General features: G+C 41.4%; 1 protein-coding gene across 1 annotated transcript in view; it reads right to left on the bottom strand.

Annotated features, from left to right (window-relative positions):
- LOC103113977 (protein SCO1 homolog, mitochondrial) overlaps positions 1-16,296 on the bottom strand; it is a 21,847-nt gene continuing 5,551 nt past the window's right edge. Inside the window, exons 3-6 of the mRNA XM_007523596.3 lie at positions 15,497-15,694; positions 14,658-14,750; positions 11,538-11,653; positions 1-1,362 (exon numbers count right to left, since the gene is read on the bottom strand). Of these exons, the coding sequence (XP_007523658.1) occupies positions 1,228-1,362; positions 11,538-11,653; positions 14,658-14,750; positions 15,497-15,694 (542 nt within the window). The 3' untranslated portion in view covers positions 1-1,227. The remainder of the gene's footprint in view (positions 1,363-11,537; positions 11,654-14,657; positions 14,751-15,496; positions 15,695-16,296) is intronic.

Genomic DNA, 16,296 nt, shown 5'->3' on the forward strand with positions numbered 1-16,296 from the left:
TTGGTTTAAGCAATGCTTATTTATTTTCTTACTGTTTTAGAGGTTAGAAGTCAAGAGAGCAAGGTGTTGATAGCTGGTTTCTTCTGTATCTTCACAGTCTTCTTTCATTATTCCAGTGGCCAAATCTTTAAAAAATGATCTGCCCGGTAGGGTGCCTCTACCTGGTGTATTAGGATTTACTGAAAACCGTTTAGAAAGATTTCAACAACTTCCAGTGAGAAAGATAACAGTCAAGCCTGGATGTCCAGGGAAGTTCAATTCAGAAACAAATGTAGGGATTCATTTCATCACCGGAAACGACACTTGTTTTCTTGGATAGCACTTTGTCAGTCGATGCAAACGATCCCTTGAGTTTTCACTCATCCAGATCAAAACCTTTTGCTTCTCCACAAGAACCTGTAAAGCATCCAAAAGCACCCCAAAAGCACCCCAGACCAAAGCACCTGAGACAACTGGGATGTTCGCTATGAATACATCTTTATTTCACATATAGCACAATCCAGCAAAGGCAGACAAGTACTCTACCAGATCTATGATTGATTCCCTCTTATATCCATTACTGAAAACCTGACATACAATTTCGCCAAAAATCACATAAAACATCTCTAGAGAACCTGACTTAATTATCCCCCCCAAACAGATTTCCACTTTATTACGCCTGGCTGGGGAACACAACGCAAACCTGAGAACAATTTTCACCAGTGAGGGAGGCAACGCTTGCACTCAAGTATAAAAGATCGACTCTCAGGGGCCGTGAGCCTAACCTGATTGTCATCACCCACCCAGAACTCCAAGAGGAAACCAAGGACATGGTGGAAAATACACTCTTCCTAGAAATCTAGTCCCACAGCCTGTGGGAACAAGAGTTCAGAATACCAGATAGGCAACCCCACAGAGCAGAGGGGTCCTGTTAATGTTGGGAAAATGCACTGACTCTGCCTGTCCACCAACTGAGTTCTACTCCATGGGCTGGCTTCACATGAACTTGGTCTTTGGATCTCACAGCAATCATCTGGGAGAATCTGACTGCAATCTGTACATTTCTAAGCGCTATCTTGGTTAACACAAGGGTAACATGCCCTGTGCAAAATATAGGCCGTTCTTAAGATATGAAAGTAGTCTGCATATACTAATGAGTGTGTGAGTGTGTGTGTGTTGGCTCCTATGGGAGGCAAAGTTTCCTTTCTCTTTCGCAAGAGAATGAGGTGCCCAGCAATACTGCTCTGACTACTTGTTTTTCCTGTGTTCCCTCATGTGCGCAGCAATTTTACCAGCTATTTCTCCTTTCTTCTTGTTCTGGCCAAAATAATCGAGAAACCCACCATCTGGTCCAATCAAGTACATTACTATTGTATGATCCACCTGCATAGAAAAGCGGGGGGGGGGGGGGGAGGGATAACATGAAGGTTAGCAAAATGAACTGTTTATTTTACTGAATAAATGCTTCAGGACATAATAATTCACACATTAATGCTTAAATTATTTTTGGTATGGCTTATGCCTTTTATATTAAAATACTGACACGTTATCTAAACTCTTGCATTCCTGAGATTTGCACTAACTGATGCTTGAAACATTACCCAGATTTTCTTTAAGAGTACTTTTCTCTTTTTCAAATTTTATTTATTTATTCACTGAACAGAGACAAGAGAAGTAGAGAAGGGAGGGGGAGATAAGAGAAGGAAAGAGACAGAGAGTCCCCTGTGGTCTTGCTTCACTCATGAAACTTTCTTCCTGCAGGTGGGGACCACGGGGCTTGAACCTGGGTCCTTGCGCCTAACCAGGTGCGCTACCACCTGGCCCCCATTACCCAGAATCTCAAGTTTGGTTCAACCCTTAGCATACAGTCACAATCTGCAAAAAAAGAATCTACTTCTGTGAAATGGCTGCTGCTGGGCTTCATTCACAGTCAAAGCTGGTGGAACAGCAAGGCTTCTTCAAAATGGTACATTTATCAGTGTATTTCATCTGACCTGTAACCATATAACATGTTCTTGGGATCTATTTTTAGGAAGAACTGGTTTTCATTCATTGCTATCTCAATTCTTTACATTTTATGAAAAGAAGCCAAAAAAAAATAATAAATAATGGGGTGGTGGCATACCTGGCCGAGCGCACATGTTACAGTATGCAAGGACCTGGGTTCGAGCCCCCGGTCCCCACCTGCAGGGGGAAAGCTTCACAAGTGGTGAAGCAGGGCTGCAGGTGTCTCTCTGTCTCTCTCCCTCTCTATCACCCCCTTCCCTCTTGATTTCTGGCTGTCTCTATCCAATAAATAAAGATAATAAAAAATATATAATTTTTAAAAAAAAAATCTGACTATAATTTATAAATTCTGATACAATTTAGTACCTGGTATTAGTGATTTAAATGAAAACAAGTGTCGTTCCACCCGCACCCCCACACCCTCACCTACCCAAGAAATGTTTATATATAACACTGCACAATCCTAGCTGGCGCAGATCATGTGTGAACGACTCCGGACTCATAAACATCCCTAAGTATTACATCTCAAGGGGTTAGCTTCAGTCCATTAGCAAATCCTTAAGATGGCCCTGTGTTTAGATGAGCTAACAACTTTATTTATATACTTCCACAGAAGTCAATTTTAACTGAGCAGAAGACTTGGCACTTTCACTCCTAAGAGTTTATTGCACTTTTGACTGCTATTTGGCAAGACAAAAAGAGACTGGAATATTATCGCAAATACCTAGATGGAGACATCCCTACAAATATCCTTCAGCATGCACTGTGCATCTGTGAGGTAATTACTTTTTTTATATAAGCACATTCACAAAGCTATAGCAAATGGAAAGGGTGATTTGCCTCATGCTCACATAAAGCATGGAAACACACAAAGAGCACAGCTGCTGATCCCATGTGTCTTGGAAAAAATGTATTGCGGGAATAGAACAAGGGGGTCTACATTTCTTTCCATATTTGAGGAGCACGCCACAACTGATTTGCCAGCTCTCTTTATGCCCCACTCCATAGTTTATACCACTCTTTTCTTCCTCTTCTCTACCTTAAACTGTATAAAATCGTTTTAATATCAATTCCTTTCTAATACAGTAATAAAATATTGTTGTATATCCACTTGTTAGACTCCCAATGATCAAGTCTCAGTGCTCATCTGGATTGCTGGCAAATTAATCATATTTCTAATATAGACGTTCTTATAATTCCTAGTCTTGAACAAACATTTACTGGTATGCTTTTTCACTCAGGAGACAGGGATCCTAATACTTTGCAAACAATAAAATAGGCCTGAGAGGGTCAGCTGTATAATTAGCAAGTGTCAGAACTAAGCTGGGAAGCTGTATTACTTCTATTTAAAAAATAATTTCTGGGTGGGGGAAGATAGTATAATGGTTATGCAAACAGACTCTCATGCCTGAGGCTCCCAGGTCCCAGGTTCAATGCCCCCACACCACCATAAGCCAGAGCTGAGCAGTGTTCTGGGGAGGGAAACAAACAAAAAAAATTCAATGTTTCACATCACCATGTTGCTCCTATCTCTAGTGAAATCTTACTGGAGAGTGGCAAGTTTTTCTAGTATGCAATGTGGGGATTTTTTTTTTTTTTTTTGAAAGATTTATTTATGAGAGACAGAAAGGGAGAAAGAGAATCACTCTGGCACAAACAGTGCTGAGACTCAAACTCTGGACTCTATACCTGGGTTTGTGACACTCCTGGGCCACTGCATGTACACAGATATATATTTTTAAAAGCTTCATTTTCTTTATATGGAATAAAAGAGTTTTGAGAGAGAAAGAGAAGCCAGACCACTACTCTGGTACGTGTGATGTTAGGGATCACACCAGGAACCTCAGATACTCAAGTTCTACCAGATGACCTCTTTTCCTGCCCTTAACCCTTTATATTTTTTAAAAAGGTAATACATACACATAAAAAATGAACAGAAGAATACACATGCTACTAAAGTTTTCTGGTCTTTGTAGACTCTCAAAGTTTCTCAGTGCTCTCCCTCAGAGACAACCAGTGCCACCAGTTTCCTTTACATTCTTCTAAAAGATTCTTAACATTTCTTTTTTTTTGTTTTGGGGGGGTCCAATGGGCACGTCACCTGGTGAGCCATCTCCCAACCCTTCTTTGCATTTATTAATGTGAATATATATACACACACACACATGTACTTTTTTATACAGAAATATTATATACTATACTTTTTTTTTTTCATTCAACCGTGGACACTGTTCTGTGGCCTCTTAAAAACTAGTAGTCATGGTCCAGGAAGTGGCACAGTCGATAAAGCAGTATGAGGTCCTGAGTTCAATCCCTGGCAGCATATGTACCAGAGTGATGCCTGGTTCTTTCTCTCTCTCCTCCTGTCTTTCTCATGAATAAATAAATACAATCTTAAAAATGATGAGCCTGTGGTGTATTGCACCAAAGAAAAGGCCTCAGGGGAAGCGGGGGAGGGGAGGTTGCTTTCAGGTCCTAGTGCATGATGGTTGGAGATCTAGGCTAGGGTGAGAGTGTTTTGCAGAAAACTGAGAACTTTTACATATGTGTCAATAACTGTACTTACTGTGAACCATTAATCCTCCCCCAATATAATTTATTTTTAATTGGGAGCTTAGTTTTCGGTTTTTTTCTTTCCTCTTACATTTTTTTTTCATTAAAAAAAGACTTTCTACCTATTTATTTGACAGAGAGAAAAAGAGAGGGAAAGGGAAGATAAACAGATAGAAAGAAATAAAAACAGATATACCTGCAGCACTGTTTCACTTGTAAAACTTTCTAACCTATTGTTTGGGGTTAGGGGCTTGAATCTGGGTTCTTGCACATGGTAACATGTGCACTCAACCAGGTGTGCCACCACCTGGTCCCTCCTCTTATTTATTTTTTCTTTACAATGAATGCTATAAGATAAATTCCAAAAGACAAAAAAAAAAAAAAAAAAGTAGTAATCTAAAAAATAATCTCTTGCACCAAAGTAAAAGACTCTGGGGTGGGTAGAATACAGATCCAAGAAGGATGACAGAGGATCTAGTGGGGGTTGTATTGTTATATGGAAAACTGGGAAATATTATGCATGTACAAACTATTTTATTTACTGTTGAATGTAAAACATTAATTCCCCAATAAAGAAATTAAATAAAAAAAAAGATTAGTCCTGATCTTGATCCCTGGTACATGCCAGAGTGATGCTCTGGTTCTCTATCTCATACTTATAAACAAAAATATTTGGCTAGGGAGACAGCATTATGATTCTGCAAAAGGTTTCAAACCTGAGGCTCTGAGGTCCCAGGTTCAGTTCCTAGCACCATCAGAAGCCAGAGCTGAGAAGTGCTCCGGTTTCTGTTTCCCTTTGCATCTGTCTTTCAATTAAACAAATAAATATTAAAAAAAAAAAAATAGGCCCCACACTTATGGACATCTAATCTTTGACAAAGGTGCCCAGACTATTAAATGGGGAAAGCAGAGTCTCTTCAACAAATGGTGTTGGGAAAAATGGGTTGAAACATGCAGAAGAATGAAACAGAATCACTGTATTTCACCAAATACAAAAGTAAATTCCAAGTGGATCAAGGTCTTGGATGTTAGACCAGAAACTATCAGATACTTAGAAGAAAATATTGGCAGAACTCTTTTTTCGAATAAATTTTAAAGACATCTTCAATGAAACGAATCCAATTACAAAGAAGACTAAGGCAAGTATAAACCTATGGGACTACATCAAATTAAAAAGCTTCTGCACAAAAGAAACCACTACCCAAACCAAGAGACCCCTCACAGAATGGGAGAAGATCTTTACATGCCATACATCAGATAAGAGTTTAATAACCAACATATATAAAGAGCTTGCCAGACTCAACAACAAGACAACAAATAACCCCACCCAAAAATGGGGGGAGGATTTGGACAGAATATTCACCACAGAAGAGATCCAAAAGGCCGAGAAACACATGAAAAAATGCTCCAAGTCTCTGATTGTCAGAGAAATGCAAATAAAAACAACGAGTTATCACTTCACTCCTGTGAGAATGTCATACATCAGAAAAGGTAACAGCAGCAAATGCTGGAGAAGGTGTGGGGTCAAAGGAACCCTCCTACACTGCTGGTGGGAATGTCAATTGGTCCAACCTCTGTGGAGAACAGTCTGGAGAACTCTCAGAAGGCTAGAAATGGACCTACCCTATGATCCTGCAATTCCTCTCCTGGGGATATATCCTAAGGAACCCAACACATCCATCCAAAAAGATCTGCGTACACATATGTTCTTGGTAGCACAATTTGTAATAGCTAAAACCTGGAAGCAACCCAGGTGTCCAACAACAGCTGAGCAAGTTGTGGTATATATACACAATGGAATACTACTTAGCCGTAAAAAAAAAATGGCGACTTCACCGTTTTCAGCCGATCTTGGATGGACCCTGAACAATTCATGTTAAGTGAAATAAGTCAGAAACAGAAGGATGAATATGGGCACTCTCAGGCAGAAGTTGAAAAACAAGATCAGAAAAGAAAACACAAGTAGAACCTGAAGTGGAATTGGCGTATCGCACCAAAGTAAAAGACTCTGGGGTGGGTGGGTAGGGAGAATACAGGTCCATGAAGGATGACAGAGGACCTAGTGGGGGTTGTATTGTTATATGGGAAACTGGGGAATGTTATGCATGTACAAACTATTGTATTTACTGTTGAACGTAAAACATTAATTCCCCAATAAAGAAATAATAATCCCACTTTAGTGTTAATAGATACTGACAAAATGCCCTCTAAAGATACATCAATTTACTTCCTATTAGCAGTGCATATAAGCACTCAATGTTCCAAATTCATTCTAATAGTAATTTCCTCTTTTCCCAGATAAAGTTGTGGCAGTGTTTCAATTTTTTTTTTTTATTTTGTAGTATATGTCTCAAATTTTTACTTAATGTTTCTCCCCTACCAATCCTACTCATTACCAAACAAAAATGAGATAAAGTGTATGAAAAAGATGCTTGACTGGTAGTGTTTCAATTTTTATCTTTGTTTATCTAACACATGAAAAAATGACATCAGCATACAAATCATATTTATTTAATTATTATTATTTTTATCAGAGCACTGCTCAGCTCTGGCTTATGGTGGTGTGTGGGACTGAACCTGGAACTTTGGAGCCTCAGGCATGGGAGTCTCTTTGCATAACCACTATGCTATCTACCCCCTCTTCCATATTTCTCTTATTATGAGCAAAACTGTTGTATGCTTTACATTGGGTTGTTCTAGCTCTCACCCTGCCAAGAAAATTGGTTCAGTCCTGCTAGTTTCGCAGGCCCACTTGTCCCTGCCCCAAGGAACCCCGAGAGAGTTCCAGAGTTCGAGAGTGCTTGGCGCCGCTGCGGGGGAAAGAGGCAACAGAGTTCTGTTTGGGTTAGTTTATGAATCGTTGTTCCTGAATAAAGAAATACAGCTTCCCTGCCCAGCCATATGTCTCTGGTCATCTGTTACCCGCCTGTGAAGCTAGCCCGGCCAGCTAGAGCCTCCGAATTTTAACAACAAATAGCACCCACATGGACCTGACCTGCACATCTCTCAGATAAGTAAAGACAATTTGGCTACCTATGTACTATGGCCTTCTCTTCTGCTTGTGAAGAGATCTCCAAAGGCCTCTGCTCTTTCTTCACGAGACTGTTTTGCTGTTTCTGGAACATTTATCTCTGGACCACTCCGTGGTTTCCACTCGCTCGGGCGCACTCAGAACAGCCAGCGGAGTCGGGAAGAGCCAGTGGGCAAGAGTTGAGGCGCGGAGCTGCCTTTTCCACCTGGTGGAGCAGCCAGCCAGCTGGCTGCACCCAGACAACCCCGCGCACCGTGCCCGCAGCCCACAGGAGGCTGACACCAGCACACAGGAGCCCAATGCCAACACGCTAGAGCCCGATGCCAACACGGAGGAGCCCAATGCCAGCACGCAGGAGCCCAATGCCAGCACGCAGGCCAGCCCACAGGAGCCGGCTCTCCACCACGTGGCACAGGGCACTGGACGCATGATGCCTCCACGCTGCTCGGCCACTACGAGCAGGACAGCAGACATGGCAGGGCCATGGGGCAGGGCCGTGGCAGCCTATCATGGCCGCACCCCTGGGCACCTCGGCCCACGCCTTCTACAAGGCTGGCCCGCCCGCCCTCGTGCTATGAATTCTGGAACGATCCTGGACCTCCCGGACCCCCAGGCTCCCTACCGAAACTGGGCACACTGGCCGAGATCCTCAGCTCCGGTCTGAAGGCAGACAAGCTAGAGTACGCAGAGATTCGTGCAGAGATCGCAACCTGCAATTCCTTGAAGTGGAGCTGCGTGGGAGGCCACCTCTGGATGGTGACCCCCCCCCAACAACTAAGACAGTACATATCTAAATTTGTGTTTAAAATGACATGTCTTCGTAACAAAGGTTTCTCTCCTTGTGTATTAATGACCATGTTTATGTGTCTGTTTAAAGTTTGGTAAACAGTAACTTTAAGGCTAAATTCTTACTAGGCAAAGTTAAATGAAAAAGGTTTTCAACGTAATTCTCATAAAGATAAAATTAACTTACATTTAAAGTCTGAGATAAAAATTAGTTAACAATATATTTTAACTAAGTTGGTCTAAACAAAACCTGCACACACCTAGGGTGTGTCTCCATCTTGAATGGGTGTAACAAAAGGTTAAATAGACTTGTTGATATGTACAACTCTCCATTACCTTCTCTATTAGAAATGGTAGATTACACAATGGCTATGCTAATTATTCTCATGCCTGAGGTTTTCTTTCCTGCGCACACCTAGGGTGTGTGTCCATCTTGAATGGGTGTAACAAAAGGTTAAAAAGACGTTGTTGATATGTAAAAGTCTCAAATTCCTTCTCTATTAGAAATTTTAGATTGTGCTGTGGTTATGCTAATAACAAGTTTTGTTTCATAGTAAGTAAATTGCAGCCAGCTGCCTTTGGGACTCTAGGCCATTCCCCACCCCCATACAAATGCCTGTCGAGGCAAGTATGCCTCCCAGAGGCAAGAAATGTTTTTTTTTTAAGCTGATAAAAGTTTTGGCCACAGAGGCAAAAAAAATGGCCCCCTCAGGCCTTCCCTTGGCAGCACACTGGTTCTTGTTACTTGCTTACATGTTTCTCCATGTTTGTGCCAGTTTCTTTTTAAAGAAATGCCTGTATGATAGAGGTTTCTGTTCACCCCACACCCCTAATACTGTGGTCATTTAGTTAAAAAGAAAAGGGGGAATTGTTGTATGCTTTACATTGGGTTGTTCTAGCTCTCCCCCTGCCAAGAAAATTGGTTCAGTGCTGCTAGTTTCGCGGGCCCGCTTGTCCCCGCCCCAAGAAACCCTGAGAGAGTTCCAGAGTTCCAGAGTTCGAGAGTGCTTGGCGCCGCTGCGGGGAAAAGAGGCAACAGAGTTCTGTTTGGTGATTAGTTTGGGTTAGTTTATGAATCGTTGTTCCTGAATAAAGAAATACAGCTTCCCTGCCCAGCCATATGTCTCTGGTCGTCTCTGTTACCCGCCCATGAAGCTAGCCCGGCCAGCTAAAGCCTCCGAATGTTAACAACAGTTTATCTAACACATGAAAAAATGACATCAGCATACAAATCATATTTATTTAATTATTATTATTTTTATCAGAGCTCTGCTCAGCTCTGGCTTATGGTGGTGTGTGGGACTGAACCTGGAACTTTGGAGCCTCAGGCATGGGAGTCTCTTTGCATAACCACTATGCTATCTACCCCCTCTTCCATATTTCTCTTATTATGAGCAAAACCAACAGGATTTTTCTGTCATGCACTTGTGCATGTGTGCTGGTAACCAGGGCCTTGCAAACATGTCACTTTATTATCCTTGGGCCAACTTCTTTTCATTCAGATTGAGAGATGGAAAAATCAAGAAACACCACGGGACTGAAGCTTCTCTCAGTGCCTGGGTACCTTCCATGTCATGCTGGGACTTGAACTTGGGCTGTGCGCATGGCAAAGCATGTGCCAGTCAACAAGTTATCTCCCCAGTCCTTGTGTTTGTTCTTAAAGCATTTGCTAATCAATACTAACAGAAGGCTATAGGAGTGTACACACACACACACACACACACACACGAAATTCAGATTGCAATAGAATCCTAAATGCTTCACAAGTCGTGTTCACTTATACTGTCAATACTAGCCTGAAGGCTTGCCAGCATTCAAAGCTTCTGGTGCTATTATGTGAGATTAAGAAAAACCTATACCACCAATGTCTAGACCTTTAAAGCACTTGCGTACGCTACAGGTCCTTGAACCAGGTTTCACCTACATACCATCTTGTGAAGGGACAGAAAGCACACTAACAAAGCACCTTAGAAGTAGGAGAGTGTCTCCCTCTATTGGCTGATTTAGCAAATGAATCTGGGACATACTCTAGGTAACCCATGAAGGCTCCACAAGTCTTTAAACATTTTCTTTTTTTTTTTTTAAGATTACAAAAACTTAACTCCCATACTCCGAATTATCTATATAACTGCCTGATCATTAGAACTCACTGCCCAAACCTGCTTATGAAAATAAAGACAGGTCTTCAAAAGAACTGAATAGGAGCCAGGCGGTGGTGCACCAGGTTAAGTGCACACACTACAATGTGCAAGGCCTCGGGTTCAATTTTTTAAAAATATATTTTATTTATTTTCCCTTTTGTTGCCTTTTTAAAAAACTGTTGTTGTAGTTATTATTGTTGTTATTGATGTCATCGTTGTTAGATAAGATAGAGAGAAATGGAGAGAGGAGGGGAAGACAGAGAGGGGGAGAGAAAGATAAGACACCTGCAGACCGGTTTCACCACCTGTGAAGCGACTCCCCTGCAGGTGGAGAGCTGGGGGACCAGAACCAGGATCATACGCCAGTCCTTGCACTTCACGAGGCCTCGGGTTCAAGGCCCTGGTCCCTACCTGCAGGGGGAAAGCTTCACAAGTGATGAAGCAGATCTGCAGGTGTCTCTCTGTCTCCCTATCTCCCTTCCCTCTCAATTTCTGTCTCTTACAATAATAAATAAAAAAGAAAAAAGAGCTGAATACCTACTTATTGCCACTGAAAAAGTATATAGACACACCTAACTGTAATGCCTATCTATACTTGAAATGACAGTAAACCTTACAGAAAAGCTACTTTCTGGGCTGGGAAGATAGCATAATGGCTATACAAAAGATCTTCATGCCTAAAGCTCTGAGGTCCCAGGTTCAATCCCCAAGCACTACCATAAGCCAGAGCTGAGGAGTGCTGGTCTTTCACTAATAAATAAATAAATAAATAAATAAATAAATAAATAAATAAATAAATATAGATAGACACCTGCAGACCTGCTTCATTGCCTGTGAAGTGACTCCCCTGCAAGTGGGGAGCCGGGGGCTCGAACCAGGATCCTTAAGCAGATCCTTGCGCTTTGTACCACCTGCACTTAACCTGCTGCACTACCAACATCAGGTTTTCTTTCATCTTTGATGTCACTCCTCAGCTACAGCTGTATAAATGTCTGGGTCTGGGAGCTGTCCTATGGGTTGAAACCAGAGCATTTACTTACTATGTAGTCCTCATCTTCATCCTTGGGGCCAGGACTATAATACACTCGGTATGCTCGGGCTACTTGATCAATTGCTTCTTTTGTACCAGTCAAGCCAATCAGTTTGGGAGAAAAGTCTTTAGAGGGGAAGAGATACAGCAAAAATTGATCAACAATACAAGCATTTCTACTTTAAAAAAGCATCGTTATTGGTACTGAATATAAATATCAAGTTGCACTATTGACATTTTCTTCCTGTCACAAAGTTAATTTCCTCATGATTTGAAGAGAAAGATTCAGAGGACAAATGAAAATCTTCTTTGTAACACATAGGTCACATTCACCAGACAAACTGTATTCCATGTCATGAAACACACCGACACTACCCTACATGGCTGGTAGGAATGTAAATCGGTCCAACTCCTGTGGAAAAGTCTGGAGACTTAACAAAATGCTAGATATGCACCTACCCTATGGCCCAGCAATTCTTTTCCTAGGGATATACTGAAAGAAACCAAGATGCCCGATCTGAAGCGAGCTGTGCACATCTATGTTCACAGCTGCTGGGGATGAAGGGTGTTTTTAATAGCTTAGCTGTGATGGTTTCACAAATGTATATGCATGACAAAGGCAACAAACTGTATACTTGATTTGTTTTTGACCAGAGCACTGTTCAGCTCTGGTTTATGGTGGCACAGGGGACTGAACCTGTGACTTAGGAGCCTCAGGCATGAGTCTATAATTGTATACTTTAAACATAACACTTTTTTAAAAAATATATCAAAATAATCTCCATATAGCTGCTGAATAAAATTTTAAAAGTCCCTCAGAGGGAATTGGGCGGCAGCGCACATGGTGCAAAGCTCAAGGATTGGCGGAAGGACCCCGGTTTGAGGCCCCGGCTCCCCACCTGCAGGGGAGTTGCTTCACAGGCGGTGAAGCAGGTCTGCAAGTGTTTATCTCTCTCCCATCTCTGTCTTCCCCTCCTCTCTCCATTTCTCTCTGTCTTATCTAACAACAACATCAATAAGAACAAGAACAATAATAACTACAGCAATAAAAGAAAAAAAGTTAATAAAATTTAAAAAATAAAATAAAATAATACATAAATACAATTTAAAAAACCACATTTAAAAAACCCCAAGTTTAAGTGGACAGCTGGTGGCACACCTGGTTGAGTGCACATACATTTAGCGATCAAGGACCCAGGTAGAAGCCCTGATTCCTACCTGTGGGTGGGGGGGGAACTTCACTAATGGTGAAGTGGCATTGTGGGAGTGTCTCTCTCTCTCTCTCTTCCTATGTCTACCTTCCCCTCTTGATTTTTCTGTCTCTCTCAAATTAAATTAAAAATTTCAAAAACCTTATTTAATAGAATAAACATTAGAATTATAGTTTTACAAAGTTATGATTAGTTCTGGCATGAAAGTCTTTTGCATGACCATTCTGCTCTTGCAGGATATGAGCCGGGATCTGGCTCCATGTGTGTCCCTCCTGAAGCTGTGTGCTCGGCTGAAGAGGCTGGCCTTCCCCGAACAGAGAGGAACAAGACGGCCCAGTCTTCGGCTGAGGGTATGCGAGTAGCTGTGCTGCCCTGCTAGAACCTCCAGACAAGCTCTCAAGGTCCATTATGCTCTCTCCCCCACCAGAATATCAGAATTTTTATTTATTTATCTTTTAAATTTATTTATTCCCTTTTGTTGCCCTTGTTTTTTTATTGTAGTTATTATTGTTGTTGTTATTGATATCGTCATCGTTGGATAGGGCAGAGAGAAATAGAGAGAGGAGGGGAAGACAGAGAGGGGGAGAGAAAGACAGACACCTGCAGACCTGCTTCACCGCCTGTGAAGCGACTCCCCTGCAGTGGGGAGCCGGGGGCTGGAACCCGGATCCTTATGCCGGTCGTTGCGCTTTACCAATAGGCGCACTTAACCTGATGCGCTGCTGCGCGACTCCTAGAGTTCCCGAGTTTTAAGCAATCACATTTGAGATGTGATACATCACGTAAAAATAACAAAACAAAATCAGTCTGATGAGATTGTTTTCATCATTTTTTTTTATTAGATGAAAGAATCTGAATTTAGAGCAATTAAGCAACTTGCTCAAAACCAGATGAATTCAAGTATATCCTCCCAATATCTTTAAAAAGTACCTTCTAGGGCTTTGCCATGTACATGACCCAAGTGCGAGACTGGCCCCACCGCATTGTTATAGCTCTTTCTCTGCCTACCTTTATCTAAAAACCTAAGCAAAACAAGCAAACAAATAAAAAAAAAAAAAAAGGAAACAACAACAAAATACCTTCTAATAGATTTTACCCTTTATGTTAAGATGTTCAAGTTGACATTCCCATTTATAGTTAAAAGTATATTTCTATCACAAATATTTGGATTTATAAAATACAGACCGCCAAAAAAAATAGACTACCAATTCAAAATGTGCTTTTATTTAACACCTTATTTTTTATCTCCTAATGTATATACATATAGAGTATCTTAATTTACAAAGGAGAAAATGAGGTACAGGGTTGGAATTAGAAGCAATGTGCCTTTTCTCAAATCAAGGCTCTGTTAACCTTGTATGAAGGCTACATTCTTTTTTTTTTTTTTTTTGCCTCCAGGGTTATTGCTGGACTTAGAATCCATTGCTCCTGGAGACTATTTTTGCCATTTTGCACTGTTGCCCTTGTTGTGCTTCTTATAGTTGTTATTGTTGTCATAGCTGCTGTTGTTGTTGGATAGGACAGAGAGAAATGGAGAGAGGAGGGGAAGACAGAGAGAAGGAGAGAAAGATAGACACCTGCAGACCTGCTTCACAGCTTGTGAGGCGACCTCCTGCAGGTGGGGAGTCGGGGGCTCGAACCATGATTCTTGCGCCAGCCCTTGTGCTTTACATCATGTGTACTTAACCCGCTGCGCTACCGCCCAGCTCCCAGAAGGCTACATTCTTAAAAGGAGCACTGTACTAGGAACTAAGGGGTCTATATATATTTATTCAATAGCCACAGTCATAGCATGACCCTCATTTTTAAAATTCACCTGTTAAACTGCTCATACTCCCCGTTTCACAAAGTATTGCTGAAATGACTTATCCATCTAAAGCTACATGAAATAAATATGAAGCATCACTAATAAATCATACCTTTCACATAATTTGCGATGGCTTCTTTTGTGTCCCTCTCCGGGTCAATAGTGATGAAAAGTGGAGTTAAGTTTGGCAGAGTTGAGCAGCTGTCTGAAAGAAAGTTCTCATTAGGCCATATTCATCCTCTAAAAGGGAAAAGATGAAGTAAGCCGGAATAAGTGTAGTTGAGTGCTACTACCATCATTCAACTTTTTTGTCTGTTTTGCTAGGGACAGAGAGGTAGAGAGAGAAACAGAGACACAGAGAGAGACAGAGACCACAGCATCAAAGCATAAATGCCGTGGGGGCCGGGCCTGCAGGACAAGTGTTCAGGAAACAGAGAGGCACAGAAGATGAGAAAGCCTCTAGCTGGAGAAGATCCATGTATACTTTGTGGCAGAATCAGCTCTCCATTTTAACCTAGTACTGCCACAGTGTCTCCTCATCTAAATCTATCCAATCCAACGCTTACAGCCCCTCCTCCTATACTGTTCCATAATTCCAGGCTCAGAAAGACCATACTTTCTTGCTGGTACTGATTAACTGTCATGAACTGCGTATCACCAGTGTCAGTGACGGAAGACAATGCCAAGGGGCACAAATAATTAAAGGACAGGCCACACGTTGGACATCTTAAAGCAAACAAACACTAGCTAGCGCTTATCATCCTCTAAACAAGTTAACTTTGGAGGAGAATAAACAGGAATCAGAGCAATATACAGGTCCAGAGATGAGAATTCATGTTCCCGCAAACCAAATAATCACAACACTCTGCCCAACAGCAATACAAGAATATGAAAAGCTTAGTGGCATTAAGTATAAACATTAACTTTCTATAGTAGTCCTGGCTTGCTTACCTATTTCATCCACAACTTGAATCATCTTTTCAAGTTCTTCTGGGCAGATGTCAGGGCAGTGAGTGAAACCAAAATATATCAAAACCCACTGACCCAGGTAGTCTTGATCAGTTTTGGGATCTCCAAGATGAGTTATAAGGGAAAATGGTCCCCCAAGTAAAGGCCTCCCGATGCTTCGCTGCCTTTGCTTCTCCAGATCTTAGACAAAAACACACACCAAAAAAAGAAAGAAAAATAAAGTCAACTGAACCACAGTTACGTAATGCCTGATACATGATCTCGACTAAACTAGTGATTGCAGAATTATAGGGACACAACATATGGAAGACATAATTTGTTTCTTAAAAAAAGCTTAAAGGAATCTTTCAGAGCCAGGTGGTAGCCCAGCTAACTGAGCACACATGTTATAATAATGTACAAGGACCCAGGTTCAAGTCCCTGGTCCCCAAATGCAGGGAAACGCTGTGTGAGCAGTAAGGCAGTGTGCTGCAGGTCTCTTTTTCTCTTCTCTCCCCCTTCCGCCTCAATTTCTCTCTGCCTCTATCTAATCAATAAATGAGTAAATATTTTTAAACATGATAAAAAATCATTTAAAGAATTTTAATAAAAGTAAACATAAAAACAATGCAAATCAAAATACTTTAGTATATAGTAAGCAAAATTAAAATGATAGAAATATTTCTTCCTCCTCTGAAATAAGTCAGTCCTAAGTCACTAAGGTGTGGTCATGATGGAGAGGAGGTTCAGCAGAGCAGAGGGTCTCCCAAGTGGGCAAGGTAGACAGCTGCATGGGGAGGGGG

Source organism: Erinaceus europaeus, chromosome 12 (genome assembly GCF_950295315.1).
Source record: "Erinaceus europaeus chromosome 12, mEriEur2.1, whole genome shotgun sequence".
Classification (NCBI taxonomy): domain Eukaryota; kingdom Metazoa; phylum Chordata; class Mammalia; order Eulipotyphla; family Erinaceidae; genus Erinaceus; species Erinaceus europaeus.